Here is a 22,179-nt window from a genome sequence, read left to right on the forward strand (position 1 = left end):
TATCTAATTTTTATTAAAACATTTTACTTTATTTCTTATTTTCTCTATCCTAAAACTAACTTTAGTGAAGCAATCTGTAGTGAAAATTGAAAAAATATGAAATGAAACCAGAAAAGTACCTTTTATTTTTTCACAAAATGACTGTAGGTTGTAACTTGAGAGAGTACAAATATCTATCTTAAAAAAAAAAGCTTTGAGATTCTTAACTTGTTACAACTGTTTTCATTTAATTTCTAACTACTGTGTATAGTAGTAAGTTACAGAACATTAATGTGGACAGTTTAGGATAAAAAGAATTTCGAGTTGCATCATGTGACATTGTTTCTCATGTTGCTCAAGATGAAAATTTTATTTTTTCCTTCAAGTTTTTTATCTAACTTAATTTGTTAATTTTTTACATTTCAATTACTTTTGTTAAAAAAGATATATATATTAATACAAAAATGTATTCTAGGATTGAGGTCTTTTGCTTTCTGGAACCAGTATTCATTAAACCTAAATTTTGCTATGTTGGTCATCCAAAAAAATAATCTTTGTAGCTTTCAGATATTTATTTTAACAGTGCATCCATGGGCCAGGCACACAGGAGTTTGTAGAACTAATTTTTCAAGTCATTTCAGATCATTTATTGGCTAATACTTTCACCAAAACTTAATTGGACAAAAACAGGCAAATGCCACACCCTTTGTGAAAACAGGATCCGCAGCTGACCACAGAACAGATACCAATATTCAGTGAGTAAGTGTACTGATCTTATATTCATAAAGCAAAGTTATAACAGGAAAAGAAGAAAATGGCTTGTTAGTGTAAAGTGTGTATTTGCAGTACTTGTGGGAAGTACCCTTGATGTAAGTAGATGCAAAGGTCAAAATAACAAGAAAAAGCAGGTTGGAACAGCTGCAGAGCATATTAAAGGCACAAAGAAATAAGAAAGAAAGGGTTAATTATGCTATTTCATTGGAGAGTGATGGAAGTTAAATGTGTAGCAATACTTCTGAGAATTCCTTGGACTTCACAACACTGAAGAAATAACACAAGCCATCTAAGAACCCAGTTGTGAAAGAAAGGCTTTCAAGATGTTGTAGTACTCCAACAGTGCATGGGAACAATGTCTATTCAATTGAGCAGTTCTTTGGTATTGAATCCACAGCAATAACAAACTTTGCAAGTGAATAATCTGTATGTATTAAGGATTCTGTGCAACATGTTACTCCCAGGAAATCCATGTGGTTTTATGAATGTGATTGGAAACAACATTTGTAAGAAATCTGATGATGTAAAACTATTCTTATCTGCCAACAGTGTGCAACAAGTTGTTCCAAAGAAATATATTCAGAGAAAAGTTATACTTCCACTCCTGTACAAGTCAATGACATTCAAAGTGGAAGAGATTCAAGGTTGGAGAACAAGCTTTTGAAACAGCTAAATGGCACTTTCTCGATTGAAGTCTGGGTTTCAGCTAGAACCTACAGTACAATTTGTCCAGCACTACTGTCAGGTAGCTGCACTGAAAGAGGTAAAGTATTATTAATCAAGATGAGAATTATTCCACGTATGCCAAAGTCAAGGCCTTCATGTCTATTCTGAAAACAAAGAAAAATAATGGTAACAAATAAACAACACTATGTGTACATCTTCTAAGTTTACTACTGTGTATTATGGGTGTCAAGAACTTGTGATAAGTTACTAAGTCTGTGAATTTTTTCATAAAACTTTGTGTAGAGTTTTAGTTCAACCTGAAAATGCTCAAAATAGTTTTAGTTCATTCCAGAATGATGTTATATATTAAGGTCTGCCATACAGCCCAAATCCTGGGTGCTTTGCCTGTGGAAGCACTATTAAAACAAATAATTCAAACAGTAAAAAAGAATTCCCCAAACTGCCATAACTTTTTGACTGATTTATAAAAGTTTCTAACTTACCAGAGCACCCACTTTAGTCTTCACTTAATAAAATCTTTTTCAAATAAGTTTATCATAAAGGCATCATAATCACATCGTTCACAAAATGCCCATTTTATGAATTATGTACATGTACTATTCTAAGTAAATGTGAGTAAATAAGTAACTTCAAAAGAATTGGCCTGGCATGGCCAGATGGGTTAAGGCGCACAACTCATAATCTGAGGGTCGTGGGTTCGCATCCCTGTCATACCAAAGTTGCTCGCCTTTTCAGCTGTGGGGGCATTATAATGTGATGGTCAGTCCCACTATTCATTGGTGAAAGAGTAGCCCAAGAGTTGGTGCTCTCTAGTCTTACAATGCAAATTAGAGACAGCTAGCGCAGATAGCCCTCGGATAGCTTTGCGCAAAATTAAAAAACAAACAAACAAAAAGAATAAAGAATTGGGAGAAGCTTCTGTGGTGCATGTAATAAGTTTATTACTAGCTCAGGAAATAAAGGTGTAAAGTTTTTATTTGAAATTCTGGAATATCAATATGTGTAAGTGGTAGACATTCTGAAACCCATATAAAGACACCCCACGTAACATACAGAATTGAAGGTTGAGAATTTATTTAAATATTTCGTTTTTAAAGTAAGGAATTAAAACTTATGTTTTTCATGTGAAGTTTATAGATATACATTGATTTTAAAAGTTGTTTTGTTAAATCTTGCACTTAACTCTGTAAAAGGTTCTGACATTGTCACTTTAGCTTCCACTTGTGCACATAAAGTTCATTGCAATTAAAATTAAACACATATACATATCAACATGTGGTAGCACTATTTAAGAAGACATAGGCCAACTCTGTGCTTGAGATTGAATAATGATGACAGGTACTAAACCTGCATAGTTGTTAACTCTTCAAATTATCGAAACACATGGCACATTTTTATTTACAGCAGTTGTCAACTGTACAATTAACTTTGTATCCAGTCATGATTATTACTGTAGTGTGCAGATATTGCATATGTTGCTATTCCATAGTATATATTTCTTACTTACAGAATTCATGGTTTTCTCAAGTTTTGATTATGATTGCAGTCATATTATAAATTGCAAACTGAGGTGTTACTTTTTATAGTTTGAGTAGTCAAGAAACATCTGCAGTTTCATGGATTAGGTGATGCTTGTAACATGAAACAGATATTTCTTATACAATATCACCTCACCTTTGCTTACAAAGAAGCTTTCCAAGTTAGTAGTGCTCTTTGTTGGTGCAAATTTTTCACTTACCACAAGCCTTGTAATCCTCACTTCCTTCTGCATATTTAGGTGTAAATGGTCATGCAGCAAACCCTCCACCAATAGGAGTGTAACACTACCCCTATCATAACTAGCACCATTTCTGATATTGCACCTGTTAATCTACTCTCTCTCTTCTAATTTTGTGTTTCTGACTTTATGATTTATGTATTTGTAGTTTTGGTGGTCATGACTACTGCTACTTTTGGTGCTATGGTAGATTGTCAACTATGTTTCATCAGAAATCCTACCATTTTTGGCAACATTCTGTGCAACCTGTTAAATACCCTGTCATACTAGCATCTAGATGTTAATCAACTGGTGGATGTGACTTGTTGCAGTTTTTAACCCTCCTGAATAGACTTTTCCTTCATGTGTCACTTTGGGGGATCTTACCTGAACATCCTTTGGCCTTTTTAGCCATTGTTTTCTCAAGTATGTTTAATTTTTGTCTTTGTCTTCTTTTTCCTTTGATTTTACCCATGCCCTTTTTGGGCTGTCTTCAATTTTTCTTTCTTACCTAGATAATGAAGTTCATGCTCATTGTTGTGAGGTGCCCTTGCTTTTAGACATTGATATGCTTTATCCCTTGTGTATGTTGGCCTATTAAGTTTTTGCTTTTCTCGTTCTACCTACACATTTCTCACCTCACACCTTTTGGATTTTTTCTTCTTCCAGTTCATCAGATCCACATGTTTTAGTTGCATTTACCTACCTTAGAACTTTCCTGTTTATTTATTAAATTATCCATTATTGTCTGTGACATCTTTTTGGTTTGAGGTGATCCAGCCACATAAATCTTCCTGTATGTTTGGCTGGTGCCCTCCTCCTGTCATGGGCTGGATGATAAATTCCAATGCTGCCAGGTTTTGTACTGCATATGCATCCCCAAATTAAGGTCCTTCTTCATTGTCCTACCATCCAATGGAGGTTGATTCCCAGTGAATTTGATGTTAATTGTACACTTTCTAAAGGAGTATTATCTTGTCACTGACCCTTCACTAGCTCAAGGTGGATTCTAGCTTTTTGTGAGAGGAGATAAGATATGATATTGGAAGTTAACATTTTCCTAAACTGAAAATGTATTTCCAAATAGATATCTCCTTTCATGTTTCCTACCCATCTTTTAATTATCAGGGAGGGAGCTAGTTTAACAGTTAAAATTAGCTAACCTTGGCAAACTATGTTTTTATTACCATGATTAAGTAATCAACTGTATTATTGTATTTTCAATACTTTACAGCAAGGGTCAGTATCATAAATTTTGACAAACATGAACTTCATTACTGGTGATTTAATTTTTTTTTTTTTAATGGAATAAGTTTTAAAACATTTAGAAACTTTATTCTACACTCAATTACATAACTGTCTTCAAATATGTAGTCAGCTATCGGTCAATTACCTCTTTCTTTGTGAACCTGACGATGACCAAAGAAGGTTGAAACGTTGTTCGCTCCTCTACGTAGATTTTGATTTAGAGACTTCAATTTCTTTCTGGTTTGATGAAGAAATTTCAGTTTTATTGGAAGCAGTTAGTAGAGTAGTAGTCAACACTTTGTTTTGCTGTTATTATATATATATAAGAGAGAGAGATCTTGAACTTCAGTATTAGTGAAACCACTTTGAATTATATAATGTCACAAATTGTATTTTCCCATTAGTAATGTGTTCATTTGAACTTATAAGAATTTTTGTTAAATTAAATATTTCCAAAAAAATTATTTAGAATTGGTAAACTGTTTCTGGCTGTTACATATTTTTCAAGTAGTAACTGTAGCATAAAGTGCACACACACACACACACACACTATTGTTCCACTTGTTAATTTTTTTGTGTGTATAATACCACTTTTTTTTAGAGATTTTCTTTAAACCATCTTTGTAGACTGCACAAAGCTCAGATTATACTTTTAATGTGTGTATAATACCACACTTATTTACAAAGGTTTTCTTTAACCACCTTTGTAGATTGTACAGAGCTCAGATTCTGTAACCATGTGTGTGTGCTCAATTTATAATATATATCATGTTCTATATGTAATATTTGAATGATTCACTTGCTTATCTCTGTTAAAAATCTAGATAGTTTGTTAAAACAGTTTCAGTGCTGATAACTTGTACTTGTTAAAAAAAAAAAAAACAGAAGCATCCCAGTAAAATCTAAAATATGTAAGTTTTAAAATTACTTAAATTTATCCCTGTTTATCTCTTTTAATGAAGAAAAATGATGAAAATTTATGTTCTTGGGTTTGAATAAGTAACTGAAAAGCAAGTTAGCAAAGTTTCATTAATATTGTACATTAAAATTTAACTTTTATGGCTTTTATTTATTGTTATTAATCAGAACAGTATGTTTTTAAAAGTTACATCTGCTTTTACATAAATTTTTTGGATGAACTTAATCACTGACCAATTAAAAAGTTATTGTGAAATATCTGTAATTGCAGTGACTCCCTGTCTCCAGATGAAGAACTTGATGGGACATGGGTAACAGTTTTTGGGTAAATTTGAATTTTAAATAGAATTATTGCTAAGATAGTGTTCTTATAGTTTCTTTGTGTATCATAAAATAAACCTTCACGGCCTTGTACAAAGTTTTTAACTGAATCATTTCTGTTTCTCATTCCCACATCCCACATTATGCAGCAAAAACAAATTGTGTCAAAAAATTTTAAATTATACACCATCAGTAAAATTACTGATTATGAAATAATTGCACCGATGTTTACAATTATGCAACCCTTACTTAAAACAGCTCACTGACATTTAACCATAAGTTAGACATAATTAATGGTATTTCACCATCATAGTTAGCATCTTAACAAAAACCACTTTTATCTTTTGTAGAGCCATTAATCACTGTCTTGTTAGCAGGCATTAAGTACAAATTATATCTAAGTCAAAAGGTATAAATCCTGCAACACTGGTGCAGGTTTGGCTTTACTAGTTTGGAAATTCGGAATCTAACTTTGTAGTGAGCCACTGATTACATAACATACAAAAATTATACAAAAAAATACTGCATTTTAATAGATCTGGCACATAAAATACAGAGAAAAAGAAAATTTGCATTATCGTAGGGACTTGTAAACAAAAATGAAATTTTTATGGACCAGTACAAGCACCATTGATCTATTTATCCACTGTATTACAGCTTATCAAAAATTCATAAACTGAAGACACCTATATCACCAGTTGTAAACTTTATTCAAAAATGTCTGTAAGGTTGTAAAAGATTTTCATAATGGAATTACTTCTGACTATCACTAGTATTGAATTTACCAATAATGCATTTCACTTTTCTTCCTGACATAAAAACAGTAGCAGATCATATTCAGTATCTAATGCAGTGACAAATACATTGGTGAAACAAAGCAATCCATATTATGGAAATGCAGCAAGTTATAAAGAATTATAATATGGAGATCTCACATTCCAATAGCAAGAGCCACAAAATTAACTAGACCACTGTAAATATCACAGAGCAAGAATCCAACACCACAAAAATATATAAAAAACCGACTGTGATTAAAACCAACTACTGTGAACCCCATAAATTAGTCAATGACAAAGTCAACATAGTGTTTGAACTAATCTCTCTAAAACTAAGATCAATATTGGTTGCAAAAAAAAAAAAAACTGTTACTGAAAGCATTACTTCTATATTATTTTTTTTTAAATTAGTATATTGGCCTGATTATGAGGCAGGGTTTTTTATTAATAATTAGGCTATAGAATTCTTCAGTGCTGTATAATCATGGCTGACTACAGGCACCTTCACCCGACTCTTGTTGCATTCATGGATGTCCAAATACCATCCATCTGTGCTAATTCTTGCGACTAATCCACCTGCAGGCTATTCACTTAAAAGTATTTTGTAAACATAAAAAAGGGCATTTTGATATTCGATCCCCCCCCTCATCTTCTTTTCCATGATTTCTGAAAATTTCATTTTCATTCTGAAAAATGTTCAAGATTCCCATACAGTCAGGCTGATAAAGTAGCTTTGTACCAATATTATTGCCTTAATATGTTTCTATATTGTAATTCCTTATGGAATTTTAAACTTTTTTTTTCCAACTAATAGGTGGTGAAATTTGTTTGGTTCTCTAGTTATGTTCTATAAAAGTACTTATAAAATTTCTAAAAACTGTTTTAATATGTAAGACAAAAAACTAACCATAATTGATATTCTAGCCTGAGAAATGTCTAAAAATGGTCTTAATTTTTTCTATTAATTTTGGGTAATGAGATTAAAGACATAAATCATCTTATGTCCATGTGCTACTAGAGGGAACAATGTATTAGCTAGTGAATCATTGTGCAGTACAGCTGTCTGACAGTTTACTTAGTAATACATTAATCAACTGAATTATTAAAAAGGTAATTACTATGCAATTAACATTGAAAATGTTTACTTATCCATATCAGGGTGGAGTAAGTTTAATGTTAGTCTTGACTCTGTAATGTGTATTTTTTAAAAATAAGATTTTAAGTTATACAGAAATGTTTAAATATAGAGAAAGATTCATGTATATTTTTATACTCTTGATCAGATACCCTTCTGCTTCAGCTTCATATATTCTACAACAGTTTTCACTCTATGGTACAGTTGTTGAACATCAGGTATGTTTAGATATCACATAAGCTTATTATTCAGTTCACTGTAAAATACTAATTTATACTGCAGCACTCCAGCTTACATTAAGAGTTGCATCTAATTTTGGTGATTAGATTAATTTAAAGAGTGTCAGTGAATGTTTTGCTCATTTTGTTTGCTATACATTTCAAAAAACAGTTTTGACAAAGAAGAGAAATGTTTAGAACCCTGCCCACTTGTTAATATGTAAAAAAAGTAGTTATTCTAAAACTTTACCACCAGAAAAGCTACATTTCACAATACTATATATGAAACAAATGTCTGTTATTTTCCAATATAGTAGTTACCTCCTCTCACAACATCAGCTGTTCTTATTCAGGGGGCCTGGCATGGCCAAGCGTGTTAAGGCATGTGACTCGTAATCTGAGGGTCGCGCCAAACATGCTCACCCTTTCAGCCATGGGAGTGTTATAATGTGATGGTCAATCCCGCTATTCGTTGGTAAAAGAGTAGCCCAAGAGTTGTCAGTGGGTGGTGATGACTAGCTGCCTTCCCTCTAGTCTTACACTATTAAATTAGGAACGGCTAGCACAGATAGCCCTCGAGTAGCTTTGTGCGAAATTCAAAAACAATCTTATTCAGTGTTGTCCTCTATATGTGAACTTTTTCTTTATGCGTGCCACAAGCCTTGTGCTCCCCTCTTATTGGAGTTAATATATTTCAACGTGATTTGCAAGAGACACATAGCATGCTCACATGATGAATGTATATCACTCAAAATATCCCTACTAAACCACCACTTCTCACTTAGCAGCTTTCAAGTACAGATGTTTTCTTTTGTGCTTAGTGCTTTCTGTGTGACTTGTAATTTAATTTTCACTTGAAATGGCTCTTTATGTATATATTTTAAAACATTTTCTCGCAGTTCATCATTGTTGCTGTACTTCTGCACTCAATTTTTTACAGATTTCCTGAGTTATAATTCCAAAGTCAACGTGACCACTTTGGGGATCACACTAATGACCAGTGTTTTAATACAGGCCTCAGGTGTTGGTGACCTGTCTGTGGATCTTTCTGCTTTTGTATGCTGGTAGATTGTACATTACATGGGTCAACATTTGTCTTCTGACATTGCCCAGACTCTTCGTGATTTTTCTGAAGTTGTTCAGAATGATGGGAATTTTGATTGTTTGTTTAGTCCTCCTGAGTTTTCTCTCCCTTCTCACTTCCAGCCTGAAGATTCATCTTAGTCATCACAGATTTGTATCAGGTTTCTGATGTTTTGTCTCTTTTCCCTATCTTTTACTCCCCTCGTCTTTTCCTGATATTCAGGTACATGCAGATCACTTTCTTTCCCAATTAAATAAAGAGCCACTGATCAGTATGCTTTTTCTTACCATTATGTGTACTATCCTTTTTTAACAGCAGTTGTTGGGTTCCTCATTACCTCTTTGGGGGCAGTCCCCAAATCTAATGTTAGTCTCATACATGTTCAACATTCTTGCCTTCATCTTACCCTTACTACTTTTCTCAGGTGTCTTCTTTACACATCTCTGCTTTTGGAGACTCGCCACAGAAATCTTGAGGGATTTTTCTACTGATACCCTTCACCTCCTTCATGTTAGCCCATATATCATCCTCAACTCAATTGTTACATGTATGATTTCTTTGTTGTTGGGACATGAAAGGTAAGGATTTAGTTTTTGCTCATGTTGGTGTACCCTTCACTTATCTAAGGGACTTACATCCTTACCTTCATCCTCATATCTATTGTTTGTTCCTTCAATTTTGGGTACTTCCTCTCATTGAGGTCATATACAATGTACCACCAGTTACCAATAGTGGACTGGTTGATCAAGTTGGAGAAGTCAATCCTTCAACCCACCTAATATCTAGTGCATTTGGGGGTTTCTCAGACATTAAGGTTAATTGCATTATACTTTCTTCTTTATGTCTAATTTCCATGGATCTCTTTATTTCACCACGCTATGTCAGCTCAGTCATTTACTGCTCACAAGGTTCTCTCGCTTTTCGGAATGTGGCCCTCCATGACCACATTGGTCCCTCTCGATTGTTCCCATGTGAAATCCTTAAGTGGACACTTCACAATCAGTGAAACCCTTCACAGGTTCTTCTTTTCTTGTTACCTGAGAGACAATCTGCAGTGGTGGCTAGATAAAGCCCATACATCAGTGGGTGTGCTGCATTCTCCCATGAATCTGGTTATGCAACTGTTCCTGGATACTTCTCTTCAAAAAATTCAAGGCTTGGGTTGTCACTATGAATCTTGGGCCATCAGTCTGCAGATGAAACTGTTTTGCACATCAGTGTTCTGAAACTTTTAGCAGTTCCACTAGCATTATATCACTTCTTTCTCTTGCTTTTCACCATCTGATGAGGGATTATTCAGACAGCTTTACAGTCATGGCTTGTATCAACCACCAAAGAAGCACCCTGTCCTTTGGATCTTCTATACTGTGCCCAAGCACATCACATTTATCTTATTACATACCATGTGCCAGGTGCTTTAAATATGATTGTGGGTTGCCTTTCACACTTGCATCTATTCTATCCCATAGATAGGTCATTAGATCTGCTTGTTTTCAGGGGCCTTTATCATCGATGGGGTTCTCCCATAGAATGCTTTAGATGCATTTGCCACAGGCCTCAATACCAAGTTGCCTCCCATTTTCGTCACCTATACTCCATCTACAGGCTCTGCCTGTTGATGCCTTCTGCCAGGATTGGTCTCACAAATACCTTTCTTTGTACCCTCTCATCAGTTACATTGGATGATTTCTCTGGTACACTCTGCTCCTTGTCAGTGCCTCCCAATTGCATCCTAATGGCCAGCACAACTGTAATTTCTGTGATTACAATGCATGCTCCTCTCCCCTTGGTGTGGATTCCTGTACATGGTGAGGGGACCTCCTAGGGAAGATTCTGTTCTTTCAGTTTACTTCCTCTGGGATCTAATCATCCACCCACATGTTTGCCATGCATAGTGCCCATGAAGGGGAGGAGAGGACCCTGGTGGTTGAGGGGTCCAACCCTAACACACCACTTTTGCCTTGAATTCCTGTAGATGGGTAGTCTTGGGGTGGCCCCCTTCGGTCAATCAGCTGATCCACTTGGGCTAGGGTCAACCAAGTACCAGTGTTGGAATTTCTCAACTGGTGTTGTGGACATTGTATCTGATGCTGATGTTTGGGTATAGTGCCCACAAAACCCTGGCATTGCTGCAGTGTCCTTATTTTGGCATTGTAGTGCCTCCCCTTGTAGGGTTCCATGGTGTGTGGGATCAGTGGTCACTGAAATACTAGTTTTTTATTATTAGATCCACCAAATAAAAACTTAATATCGTGAAAAAACAGTCCATAGGTAAACAACCACGCCTTGAAGATTTTGAGCAGCAATCTTCAACATCTGTAACACCTGTTGTACCTCATTTTCTTATACTACATTCTCTTTTAGACAAACCTTTAGGGTAAATGTCTTCCCTTTTCATTCAGAAGGGACTAGAGGGACTTGCTGGCTCTCCAAAGTCAGTAAAGAAGCTTCGATCTGGTGACATACTGGTGGAAACATCCACATCTGAACACAGTGAACTTCTCTTGTATTTAAAGGCAATTGGGGGATATACCTATTGAGGTTTTACACCTCATGCTGCTTTGAATTCATCAAGAGGAATTATTGTTTACAGGGATTTGAAGAATATCCCTGAGTCAGAGATTCTCGCTGGCTTCTCCACCCAAGGAGTTTCTGCAGTGAGGTGTATCTCCACTAACAAAGAAGGAATTATGATGCCAACCAGTGTCCTCATTCTGACATTTACATCACCAGAGTTTGTACATAGTCTCATGAACCTTCTTTGCATCTGTGCCATTTGCAACTGTCTTTACAATATGCTTCAAAACTTTGTTCCTCACCAAAGTATCCCACCTGAGGTTGTGTTTTCCTTCCTTGGTGGGCCATACTTTTTCAGAACAGAAGATCTGCCATTGCTCCTTTTGGCCTTCGTATCTAAGCTCAGTTGGATAAATTGAGTCAGCCCATTCCACCATGGCTTCTTACAGTCCTCAAATGTGACCTATCTTTAAGTCATCTGAGAAAAGCAGACTCCCGATTTAAAATACTGTCTGTTATTTGCTGAACATGTTTCAAACCATTCTTCCATTTCTATTTATACAGATGGTTTGAAATCAGGTGACTTTGTGGGCACTGTCATGGTTTGTTGTGGTTCGGTGGTTGTGTGCAGAATCCCATCTACACCTTCTGCATTCACTGTTGAACTGTACGCCATTTCTCTTGCCCTGGATCACATAGAGTCTAAGCAGTACTCAAACTGCACTATTTATACTGACTCGCTTAGTTCTCTACTGGTCCTGGAATCGCTTCACGTTAGCTTACACCCTGTTCTCGCCAATATTCAAAACCGACTGGCCCAATTCTCCTTAATGTCCACTTCTATCCAGTTCTTTTGGATACTGGACGTGTAGGTATTTGCAGGAACAAGCTTGCTGACACCACAGCAAAATCCATCTGCTCTGGCACTATCACCACTGTGCCTGTTCCATACATGGACTATGGTCCTGTATTCAGTTGGCAGTCAACTTGGAGTGAGCAACATGAAAACAAGCTTTTCCAAATAAACCCCTTTATTGGACTTTGACCATCTTGCTTTACTAAGGATCAGAAAGAGGAAGTTGTTCTAACTAGACTACTCATTGGTCAGTTTTTTAACTCATCGTTTTATTTTATCAGGTGACTGACAGTGGGTTTTGTACTTACCTCTTAGTTTTTCTGGCGTTATGATAATTACAGTTATGCAACTGAAAGTACTCTACAATGTATATTACTGTAGTTTTTCTCTTAATGCTGTAGACTAGATGTAAACATTGGTTTTATGCTTTTTGTTTTTTAAACTTTGTTTTATTTTACCTTAATTTCCTTTTATGAATTTTACTAAATTTCTTTAATTTTGACTTTTTACCTGATGTTGGGTGCAGATAGCCTAGCTGCTTTGTGCCATAAAACACCAAAAAAATCAACCAACCTTTTTAGCTACTTCCAGGGAAGTATACCATCATCAGTGGACAGTCTTCCACTATTGGTCTGTTGGCAAGGGATTTCCTGCTGGTAAGCCTTCTCTGGTTCAGGTGGAAGAATATTTTACCTGGCTTTTGATCATGGGTGTTTAGCCTCCTCACTTTCTTTATTGGTTGGCCCTTTCCCATATCTTCCATTTTTCCAGATACCATACGATTTTACTTACCCTGTTCTCTCTGTGCTCGTGCACTCCTTCCACATTCAGTGTCCTCTTATCATCTTCCCATTCTGGACTGGGGTATTAACATGCTCCTCCATGCCCTAACTTTACCTCTAAATGAAGCTCTTTCTTTGTGCCTCTTATTTTGTCTGTTCCATAAAACCTATTTTGTGGTACATGTAAAGAAATATTTTGCACACAGAGGACAACACTGAATGAGAACAACTAATCTTGTGACAGGAGGTAAGTACATATCAGAAATACGTCTATGTTTGTATTTTTTTATTATGTACAAAATACTAGGATTAAATGAAATCCTACTGGTATGTATCTTATCTCTGTTTCCTGTTTGTAGAACATTATATTTAATGGAAATTTAACATATTTGATCTTGATAAGAACTTTAGAAAATAAATGTTATTAAAACATCAGTAACAGTTGAGTCTAATGTGTAAAATTACCTAAAAATTATTTTCATTTGTATCAGTAAGACTGTAAATTACTGTTATTATGTATATAGTGTAATCAAACTGTAGACAGTAGACAGCTTTATAATAATAATTATGCACTGTTGTTGACAGAAATTGAAATGTTTTTCATTTTTATTGATTGTATAAACATGGTATTTTCAGATTTTATCATGTTAATGTATGTACTATAAAACTGTCATCTTTCAACACTAACTGATTGCAAGATGTCTTTATTTATTATAGTTTTCTTCATTTGCTTGTTTGTGTGCAAGTAAAAACATTTTTGTACATTATTTTTACATTGCAAACACTTAAGACCTGTGAAATCTTATTCAACTAATATGGACTTAATTTTTAATCAAAAATGTAGTATAAGAAATTTTTTAACTTGAAAATCTTAGCCAGAGGTTGGAAATGCATTTCAGCATTAGTTGTCTTCATGCATTATTGCTGTCAAATATCAGTCAGATTTAGACTTACAATATTAATGTGTTTATTATTGCACAGAGGTGTGCAGTTATTTGTAATTATATTATAAAACTCCTGTGAGGTATGGCAGTAAGTTTAAATTGAGATTAATGTTACATTTCCAAAATAAATAAGGATATTAAATGAAATGAAAAGGAGAAAATATACTACAAAATTTAAATATTATAGCTGTTGTCCTTTCATAAAAATGTAATTTTGTAATATTATCATAAATAAACTTTGTATTGTTTGACATACAGAGAAGTGTTGTAGAAGCTGGAGACACCACCACTCAATGCTGTAATGTGGCTCTTGCATGTGTCATTTTCAGTTTGCTCAGTTCCGTTTGTTTTGTTCTAGCTGAGTCTGACTTGTTCACATTCTGTATAAAAATTCTTGAAATATACTGTTTTTTTGGACTTAGTAACTACTTTAACATCTGTTTCATCAACACCTGAGAACCAGATTGAAGTGTTTTCTTTCTGGCTTATGCTGTTGGACATATAAAGCTTTATACAATTAAATACACTGATGGAATTGTACAACACAGAAGCATTTAAGCTTATGTTGTTTGTTTGTCCATGAATAGTTTTAGATTTCCTATTGTTTTGGAAAAGATTGTATGATTTAACTTTATGTGCATGTATTGTTTTAGTTTAAATAAATGAAGTGTTCTATTTTGATATGAGGTAAAGCTAGTTATTTTGTAGAAAACTTATAATAACCAGGTATTTAATGGATTAAAATTTATATGAAATGTTTTTACATTCAGGTCTCAGCCTGTGGCAACTGGATGCACATTCACTACCAGTCAAAACTTCAAGCTAAAAAAGCTCTCAGTAAAAATGGTAAAGTTTTTGGGGGAAGTATCATGGTTGGTGTTAAGCTTTGTATACAAAAAGTAAGTATTATATAACTAAATACAAAGAAATTGTTTTTTATGTTCTATAACTTCTGCTTAATTATTTTAATTGTCAAATTTTACATTGTAAAAACATTTTTTTTAAGTTTGTCTAAAAAAGCAAATTCTAGCTGCTTAGGAAAGTTAATTAAACCATTAAACAATGTTATTCAACCATTGGTCAATCGTGACCATCTTGCTGGTGTATGGGATTTCAAGAAAAAAAGCAAAACTGACAGAGTATTCAAATGTAAATCACAATGTTCTTGTTGTACTTGTAATTTTAGTTGTCCATTACATTTAGGGAGACAGCTGACTGGTCTGATGTTGAAAAGGTTGAGAAACATTAAAGTGAACTATTGAATCAAATAGGTGTAGGTCAGAAAAGAACAGAACATTGAATATTAAATGTATATACCATATATACCACATTATTAGACTGTAACATCCTAATTAATATTTGTGTATGGTTTTTAATAGGCATTGAGCAAGATCTCTGAACTTCTACCTTAAATTTTGTTTTCTCCAACTAATTTTTGTTGTACCTTTTTTGTGTGGCTATAAATAAAGGTACCAACAATGTCAATGTAAGTTGTTCACACAATGAGAAAATCAGGAGCTTTACAAATAAAAGAAAACATTAATCTACTAAAGGTCGTGTTGGAAGGATGTTTAATGTTGTGCCATGTACAAAAAATATAATTTATTGAACTCTTTAAATACATTTTTGGCCCTTTATTTAAAAAACAAAACAGTTTTACAAACCAAATTGTGTTACTAAGTGTTTAGAATATATGTTATACTTTTTGTAGAATCTTTTTTATTATTTGTGTCATCTGGTTAGAGTATATTTCACATACAAAATGTCTCCAGAAAGTTACATTTTGATGAAATTGATATTATACTTTGAAAGTGTTTATTGTATTCTTAGAAACTTATGGATACATCTACAAAAGAAAATTCCATGCTAGAAATGAGCACATCCTCCTTCCAGAAGAACGAGACACTAATTAAAAGTAGTCGAATTGCAAACATCAGGCCTCTCGCTCAGGCTTACAAAACAGCGGTTAGTGATTATGAGGTGAGGTTTGTAGAAGTTTGGTAGATCATGTTGACATAAGCTATTTTTTACTGTAGCAGTTTAATTTTATTGTCATAGAAAAATTGTGAAGTTTGTTTTCCAAAGTAGCTCTGAGATACAATCAAAACAAAAGTCTAATTTTAAACACTTTTAACACACGATGTTTCTTTTAGTCAAAGAGAAAGTATGGTTTTTGGATGGTAGACCAAAAAATAAGAAATTTCTGTAATTTAAAGGTATTACTTACATCTTTGGAAAATCTAGGATCTTCTGTATCCAAATATACAGCATATATAGTGGCAAGTTATTTCAGTCAGGAGTTATGAACAGTCAAAACGACACAGTTTCAGAGCAACTGCACCACCATACCAGCAGTAGTCAAATCATGTAACCTTTCTTCATTGTCTCCTTGAGGTCTGAGACCTTCATCTTCAGAATTGGCAGAAGGGTTATACTTCTATTATTACTGCTGTTTTTTGTCAGGACCAAACCTGTTTTACAGTGCTTCCACAGCATCTTTAGGCTTACTTGACAAGGGCTGTTAAAACATCCATTATTATCACATCCACAATGGCTGCATAGCTTGCAAGTTAATCATCTTGGAACCTTGCATATTCAAATAACTGATGGAATGTGATGGTTGATGATGAAATATCAAAAAGTAGCAAAGTTCCAATCATGGTCAGTGAGACTTGTAGCTGTCTGTTGGGCTCTGGTCTGAAAGACACTTTCAGTGAAGAAGGCAGCTTGAACAGTAAATTTATCAGTTACACAACAACAAGTACTTTCATTACGTATGGGGTTTCTGTTGATGATGTGACCAGTATTAAATAAGTTTTGTCTGAGTTGGAAACTGTAAACCATAATCATCACATTCTTTATAAATTTTGCTAAAATTGGATATATTCTGAATTTCGATCATGTTACTTCTGTCACCTCACAAGATTAATTGTTCCTGTTTTATGTTGCACTCTGTATGCAAACTTTTTAATACAGCATTTGGCACAAGCCTTCTGCACTTCATCACCTGTTGGAATAAAGATTCCAAAATGTCTTGTGCAAATCATCATGTGTCATCTCTTCATCAATAGAAGAACACTACTATTACATGACATGTGTGACTCTCTATATGCACCACTACAAAACTATCACTTCTCATTCGGCAGTGCTTCTGTTTAGCAGTCTTTCTTTTTTGTTTTTTCTTCTCAAAATGGTTTACCTTAATTTAATATCAAGAATTTTTCCCAGTTTATTTTCAAAAGTATTTAATTTACCTGTATTTTGCTACAATTATTTTCATTTGTTTATTTGGTATCAAGCATAAATTCCATAATAAACCTTACCACTTTGGGTGCATTTCATTCGTCTAATACAATAATCCAGATCACAGGTGTGGGCGATGAATCATGGGATTTATTGGTCTTTATTTACAGGGAGATTGAGCATTATATGGGGTAATCTTCATCTTCTACTGTTGTCCCCTCTTCCTCCAGAGCCTTTCAAGCCTGGACAGGCTGACAAGGATTTTGACAGTTTGTCACACACACCCCTGGGTTTTCTCTGTGCCTCCCAAACTACCTGTCATCTTTCTCAGATTTCATTTTTTAGGTATGTGATGCATTTTTTTATTGCTGCTATTTCTTATGACCCACATTCTTCCCTTTTACATGATCCTGCCTCCCAATTATATCTAGTTTTTCCCCTATTTCCTAATATTTAGGCTCACACTGAATGTTTTGTGTACCAGTTATGTGAGGGTATTATATGCCTCATTCCCCACAGGCTTTAGATCAGTCTACCCTTTCTTATCATAGGGCAGACTGTCCATGTCTGGACCAACAACTGTTGAATTCAGTTTTGTCTGTTTAGGAGGTTGGATCAACCCCAATCTCTCATTCATCTTACTAATGCTCAGTATTTCTTTGTCTTACCATAATAACTTGTTTAGTAGTACCTCTCCTCGTTCCATCACCTGTCTGAGACTCAAGGGTTTTCTAGAAATGTCCTCTCCCTCGTCATTTCCACTTTGGCCCACTTGTCATCATTGGCTCTTGCCCTGCAAGTGTGGTTTATTTGTTGTTGGGGCTTTTTGGGTCATGGTGCTATATTGACATGGAACTGACTCTCCTCTACATCAGTTTCATGAACACCACCTTCATCAAACAGAGACTGAATCAGGGCCTCTTTAACCCTCTCCCCCTCTTTGTCAGCAGTAGCTTGTGAGAAATAGTGACAATTTTTCCAACAGCAGTGTTTCTTGCTGTAAAGGCATAATTAATTCTCTAAGAGAATACATCCTATTCAGTAGGTGTGCTAGAAACAGGATGTTTACCATAAAATCTAAAATACAGCAAAAATACAAGTCTTTCAATGATGTAAACAGCAAGAGAAACTATAAGATTCCACACCAAGAATGACATCAACATAGTTTTGTCTAACAAGTTGTCTATTTCTCATAAATTCCTTATATCCATTGCTGATTTGTTATCACTAGGTATTCTTGGTAATAAACTGCTTGTAGTATCATTACTGTTGTTCACTTTTCTGCTTTGGTGAGTAGTTAGTTTTGTTCTTGTTTGTGTCTGTGGTGTTGTACTGTGAGAAAATTCATGTTTGTCATCTGACAACTAAATGCATCTATTTCAGCCCTGTGTTTTATATTCTGAAAAAATAGGTAAATTGTGAGTTTTACCCAAGTAGAATTTGTTGAGAATATCAGTATGAAGTACACTGGAAGATAATCAGAAACTGTTCCTTTCAGTACACAGTGTTATTACGAAATATGTTTTACATCAAGCATGTGCACTACAAGCCGAGCTCAAGAATTAGCCTATTAGCAGTTGGTAGTGAGGCTTTTTATTTTTCATATTTAAGACTCCCATGTTCTATCTATTGTGAACAAAACAATTATCAGGGCTACTAATGGAGCACCAGTTGTTTTTTGTTTTCAGATTTTTTTAATATTTTTTTTAATTTGACATGAAAGCTTTTGCATACCAAGTTTGTGTTCTATTAAATTAAATAGTTGATCCCATAGACATTGTAAGTCAGGTTTTTTTGACAGCTAAGAAAATGATAGTGTTACAGACTGGTTCATGCCATACTTGACCCAAGTACTGTATCTCTTAATGTTGCTACATATCATCATCAGATCTGTTTACAGCATATCAAGGTGCAGTTTACACTAATTGGAGCTGGAAATGCTATATAATAAAGTCGACAAAAGTAATTTACAAAATGGTTAATTTTTAAGACAGATCCACATTAACATTAGGTTTTAATTTTTTCCATATCTCATTTTAGAATATGTTATAAAAATAAAAGTTTGGTTTCCTCTTTATCAGAAACATGCTATTGTTAACTAGATTAACAATTATATTTACTAATAATTGCATTCATTGTTTCATAATAAAATGAGTAATCTTGTATGATGTTTGATTTATAAAAAAAAAAAAAAGAGAGAGAAACCTGTTTGTCCTTCATAATAACAATTTCACATTATAGTAATAATAAAACTAAAATATATGTAGAAAGCCACTGAGATACATATGTACCCCATTACTAATTGTAGAAATAACTACTGCATGCTAAACTTCTTATTTATTCTCTATTTTTAATTTTACTTCTGTTTAAATATACATTCATATTAGCATGATATCTTACATAATGGTGAAGAACTGTGTACCTCTTCATTTTAATTTTTTGTTTAAGTTAATATGAGTATTATTTGAAGTGTAAGTTTACAAGGCTAAACATATAATCACATTTCATTTTAGTATTTTGTTTTAAATACCCTTAACACTTTATCATATTTCCAGGTAGTGACCCAGAGTCAAACACCACAGAAAACAAACAACTTTATATCAAAAGCTATGGAGTATATTTTTGGATGGTAACCTGATGAATGCTTAGTCTGGTTTTGAACTTTGAGGTTTATTGTCTATGTTAGAGAAATAAAAAGTTGAGCAATTTTCTCGACTAGCAAGTGTTGAAATGAGTTACTGAATCTGTAAATAGCAGGCTACAACTCATGCTTCTTTATAATCACATTATGTTTTAGAAAAATAAAACTTTTAGGGTGCTGGTGCTATGTAATAATGCCTATGAGCCATAATTATGTTAAATAATTGTTGAAAAAACAACAACTAAAACATTGTTATCTTCTTTATGTGACAATCATCTAGTACAATTTGAATGTATATATCATGTAGACCACATTGTTGTACCCTTGACTTTTGTTAGATCTTTCAGTGATATTGTACTCCAAAAGGAATTGTTATACTTATTTTTATTACAAAATTCTTGCACAATGATTCTTTTTTATATTGATTTGTACCTAAAATGGAAATAAATAATTTTTATCAGTGGATAATAGATGGTATTCATAATAATTTTGTAGATTATATTGTTAACCCAAAGTAAATAATAAGGACAAAAAAAAATGAAAACGTGTTTCCATTAACCCAACTGAACCAATTTTTGATTCAACTAAAAAAGTTTTTATTGGCTTTTTGTAAAGAACAGGATTTAAGAATGTTATTGAAAATTATACAGAGTTCTAGAAAATATAAATAACTAAACTAAGTTATCAAGAAGAAATTAAGAAACTGCCAATTTAATAATTTGAGTAATTCAGCACTCTTTTTATCTCACTACAATCAGTTTAATAAAGAAACAATTGGAGATTGATGGAAAATAAGGATTGGGTTATTATGGTTAGCTATTTAATTAATTTTTTTTAACCTGTGGTGCCATATCCAAAACCAGATGATATGAGGCATACCCTTTGTGTGCATTATATAATATTCAGTACCTGTGATGTATTATCACTATAACCATTCTCAGGGTTATAGACAATACACATTAATTATTGTAAATCCCAGCCACCCCACATTCTTTTATGAATGACAGTCATTATTAAAACACAAAAATTTATTTTTTCAGACTCATAAAAATGTGTGGCTTGATGAGTAGCATGCTGGACTGTGAACATGATTTGACCTTTTGCCCCCCAAAAAAAATGCAGCAAACTCAAGTGAAATGTACCCATATTTGTATATCTACCTAAGAAGAGTTAAAATAAATTCCATTGCTATCATTGCTAATAATATTACTAATATTGAATTTCCTATTCTAAAAGTTAATATCCTAACTTTCAATTTGATTTCCCATAATGAGAATCAGTAGCAGTTTTAAATACCTGTTGGAAGAGAATAAATCCATTTCTAATCTCATATTATGTTATTGGGCATATTAATATAGTATAGCATACTTGAGGTGTCAAAATTATGAACAGGTATCTTTCTTGTAGTTTTACTTGAACATTGCCCCCGCTAGTACAGCTGTATGTCTACGGATTTACAATGCTAAAATTAGGTTCGATTCCACTCGGTGGGCTCAGCAGATAGTCTGATGTGGCTTTACTATAAGAAAACACACATACTTGGACATCTTAATCTTCCCTATTGTTCCAAATCTTTGTATATACAGGTAATCTGTTTTAAATACAGATGAGTTCATTGTCTTTAAAATAACTTTTATGCTGATTATAACAGTATGGTATTGCACCTACATTGTGAGAGCAAGAGTTGCAAGTAAAAAATAGTTATTGCTGCTGATATAGTTATGCTCACTTAGTGGCTCTCATGTGATTTGTGATAAATTGTTCATCATGAAGTTCCACTCTATAGTTTTGAAAATAGAGACATTAAAATGTCATTCGACTGGCTGGTGAATATTAATGAATGGAATATTAATTTGGAAGTTAATTATGTAATTGAAGCCATGTTTCTAAACAGATTAAGAGCTTTAGTACTTATTTGTGGTTCCCTGAAACATTCTATACAACAAGAGAAGTTAAAATCTTATCTTCAGCCTTCTCAGGGTTATAGACAATACACATTAATTATTGTAAATCCCAGCCACCCCACATTCTTTTATGAATATTCTGGAATATCCACAATCTGAAGATCCTTTTTCAAATGCTAACATATCTGAGAACAGCTAATTGACTGCTGCAAGTTACACCATTATTACATGTGATGAATGATCATTTAAGTTTGATTAGTCCAAATCCAGAAATTATAAAGAAAATATATGATTGAAAGCTATTGCATTAATTTTTGTTATGGTTACTGCTGTCATTGACCAATCACTGTGGCATTTGTACAATTGTGTATTTAGACATCCAGTCTATCTTAAGAG

At 33.8% G+C, this 22,179-nt stretch overlaps 1 protein-coding gene across 7 annotated transcripts in view; it reads left to right on the forward strand.

Annotated features, from left to right (window-relative positions):
- LOC143240686 (nucleoporin NUP35-like) overlaps positions 1-20,344 on the forward strand; it is a 48,877-nt gene extending 28,533 nt beyond the window's left edge. For all 7 annotated transcript variants that reach the window (XM_076483587.1, XM_076483561.1, XM_076483551.1 and 4 more), the window contains exons 7-11: positions 5,634-5,687; positions 7,743-7,812; positions 14,766-14,894; positions 15,826-15,975; positions 19,794-20,344. In XM_076483587.1, the coding sequence (XP_076339702.1) occupies positions 5,634-5,687; positions 7,743-7,812; positions 14,766-14,894; positions 15,826-15,975; positions 19,794-19,871 (481 nt within the window). In that variant the 3' untranslated portion in view covers positions 19,872-20,344. The remainder of the gene's footprint in view (positions 1-5,633; positions 5,688-7,742; positions 7,813-14,765; positions 14,895-15,825; positions 15,976-19,793) is intronic.
- Positions 20,345-22,179: the final 1,835 nt, after the last annotated feature.

The sequence above is a fragment of the Tachypleus tridentatus genome, chromosome 2 (genome assembly GCF_004210375.1).
Source record: "Tachypleus tridentatus isolate NWPU-2018 chromosome 2, ASM421037v1, whole genome shotgun sequence".
In the NCBI taxonomy this organism is placed as follows: domain Eukaryota; kingdom Metazoa; phylum Arthropoda; class Merostomata; order Xiphosura; family Limulidae; genus Tachypleus; species Tachypleus tridentatus.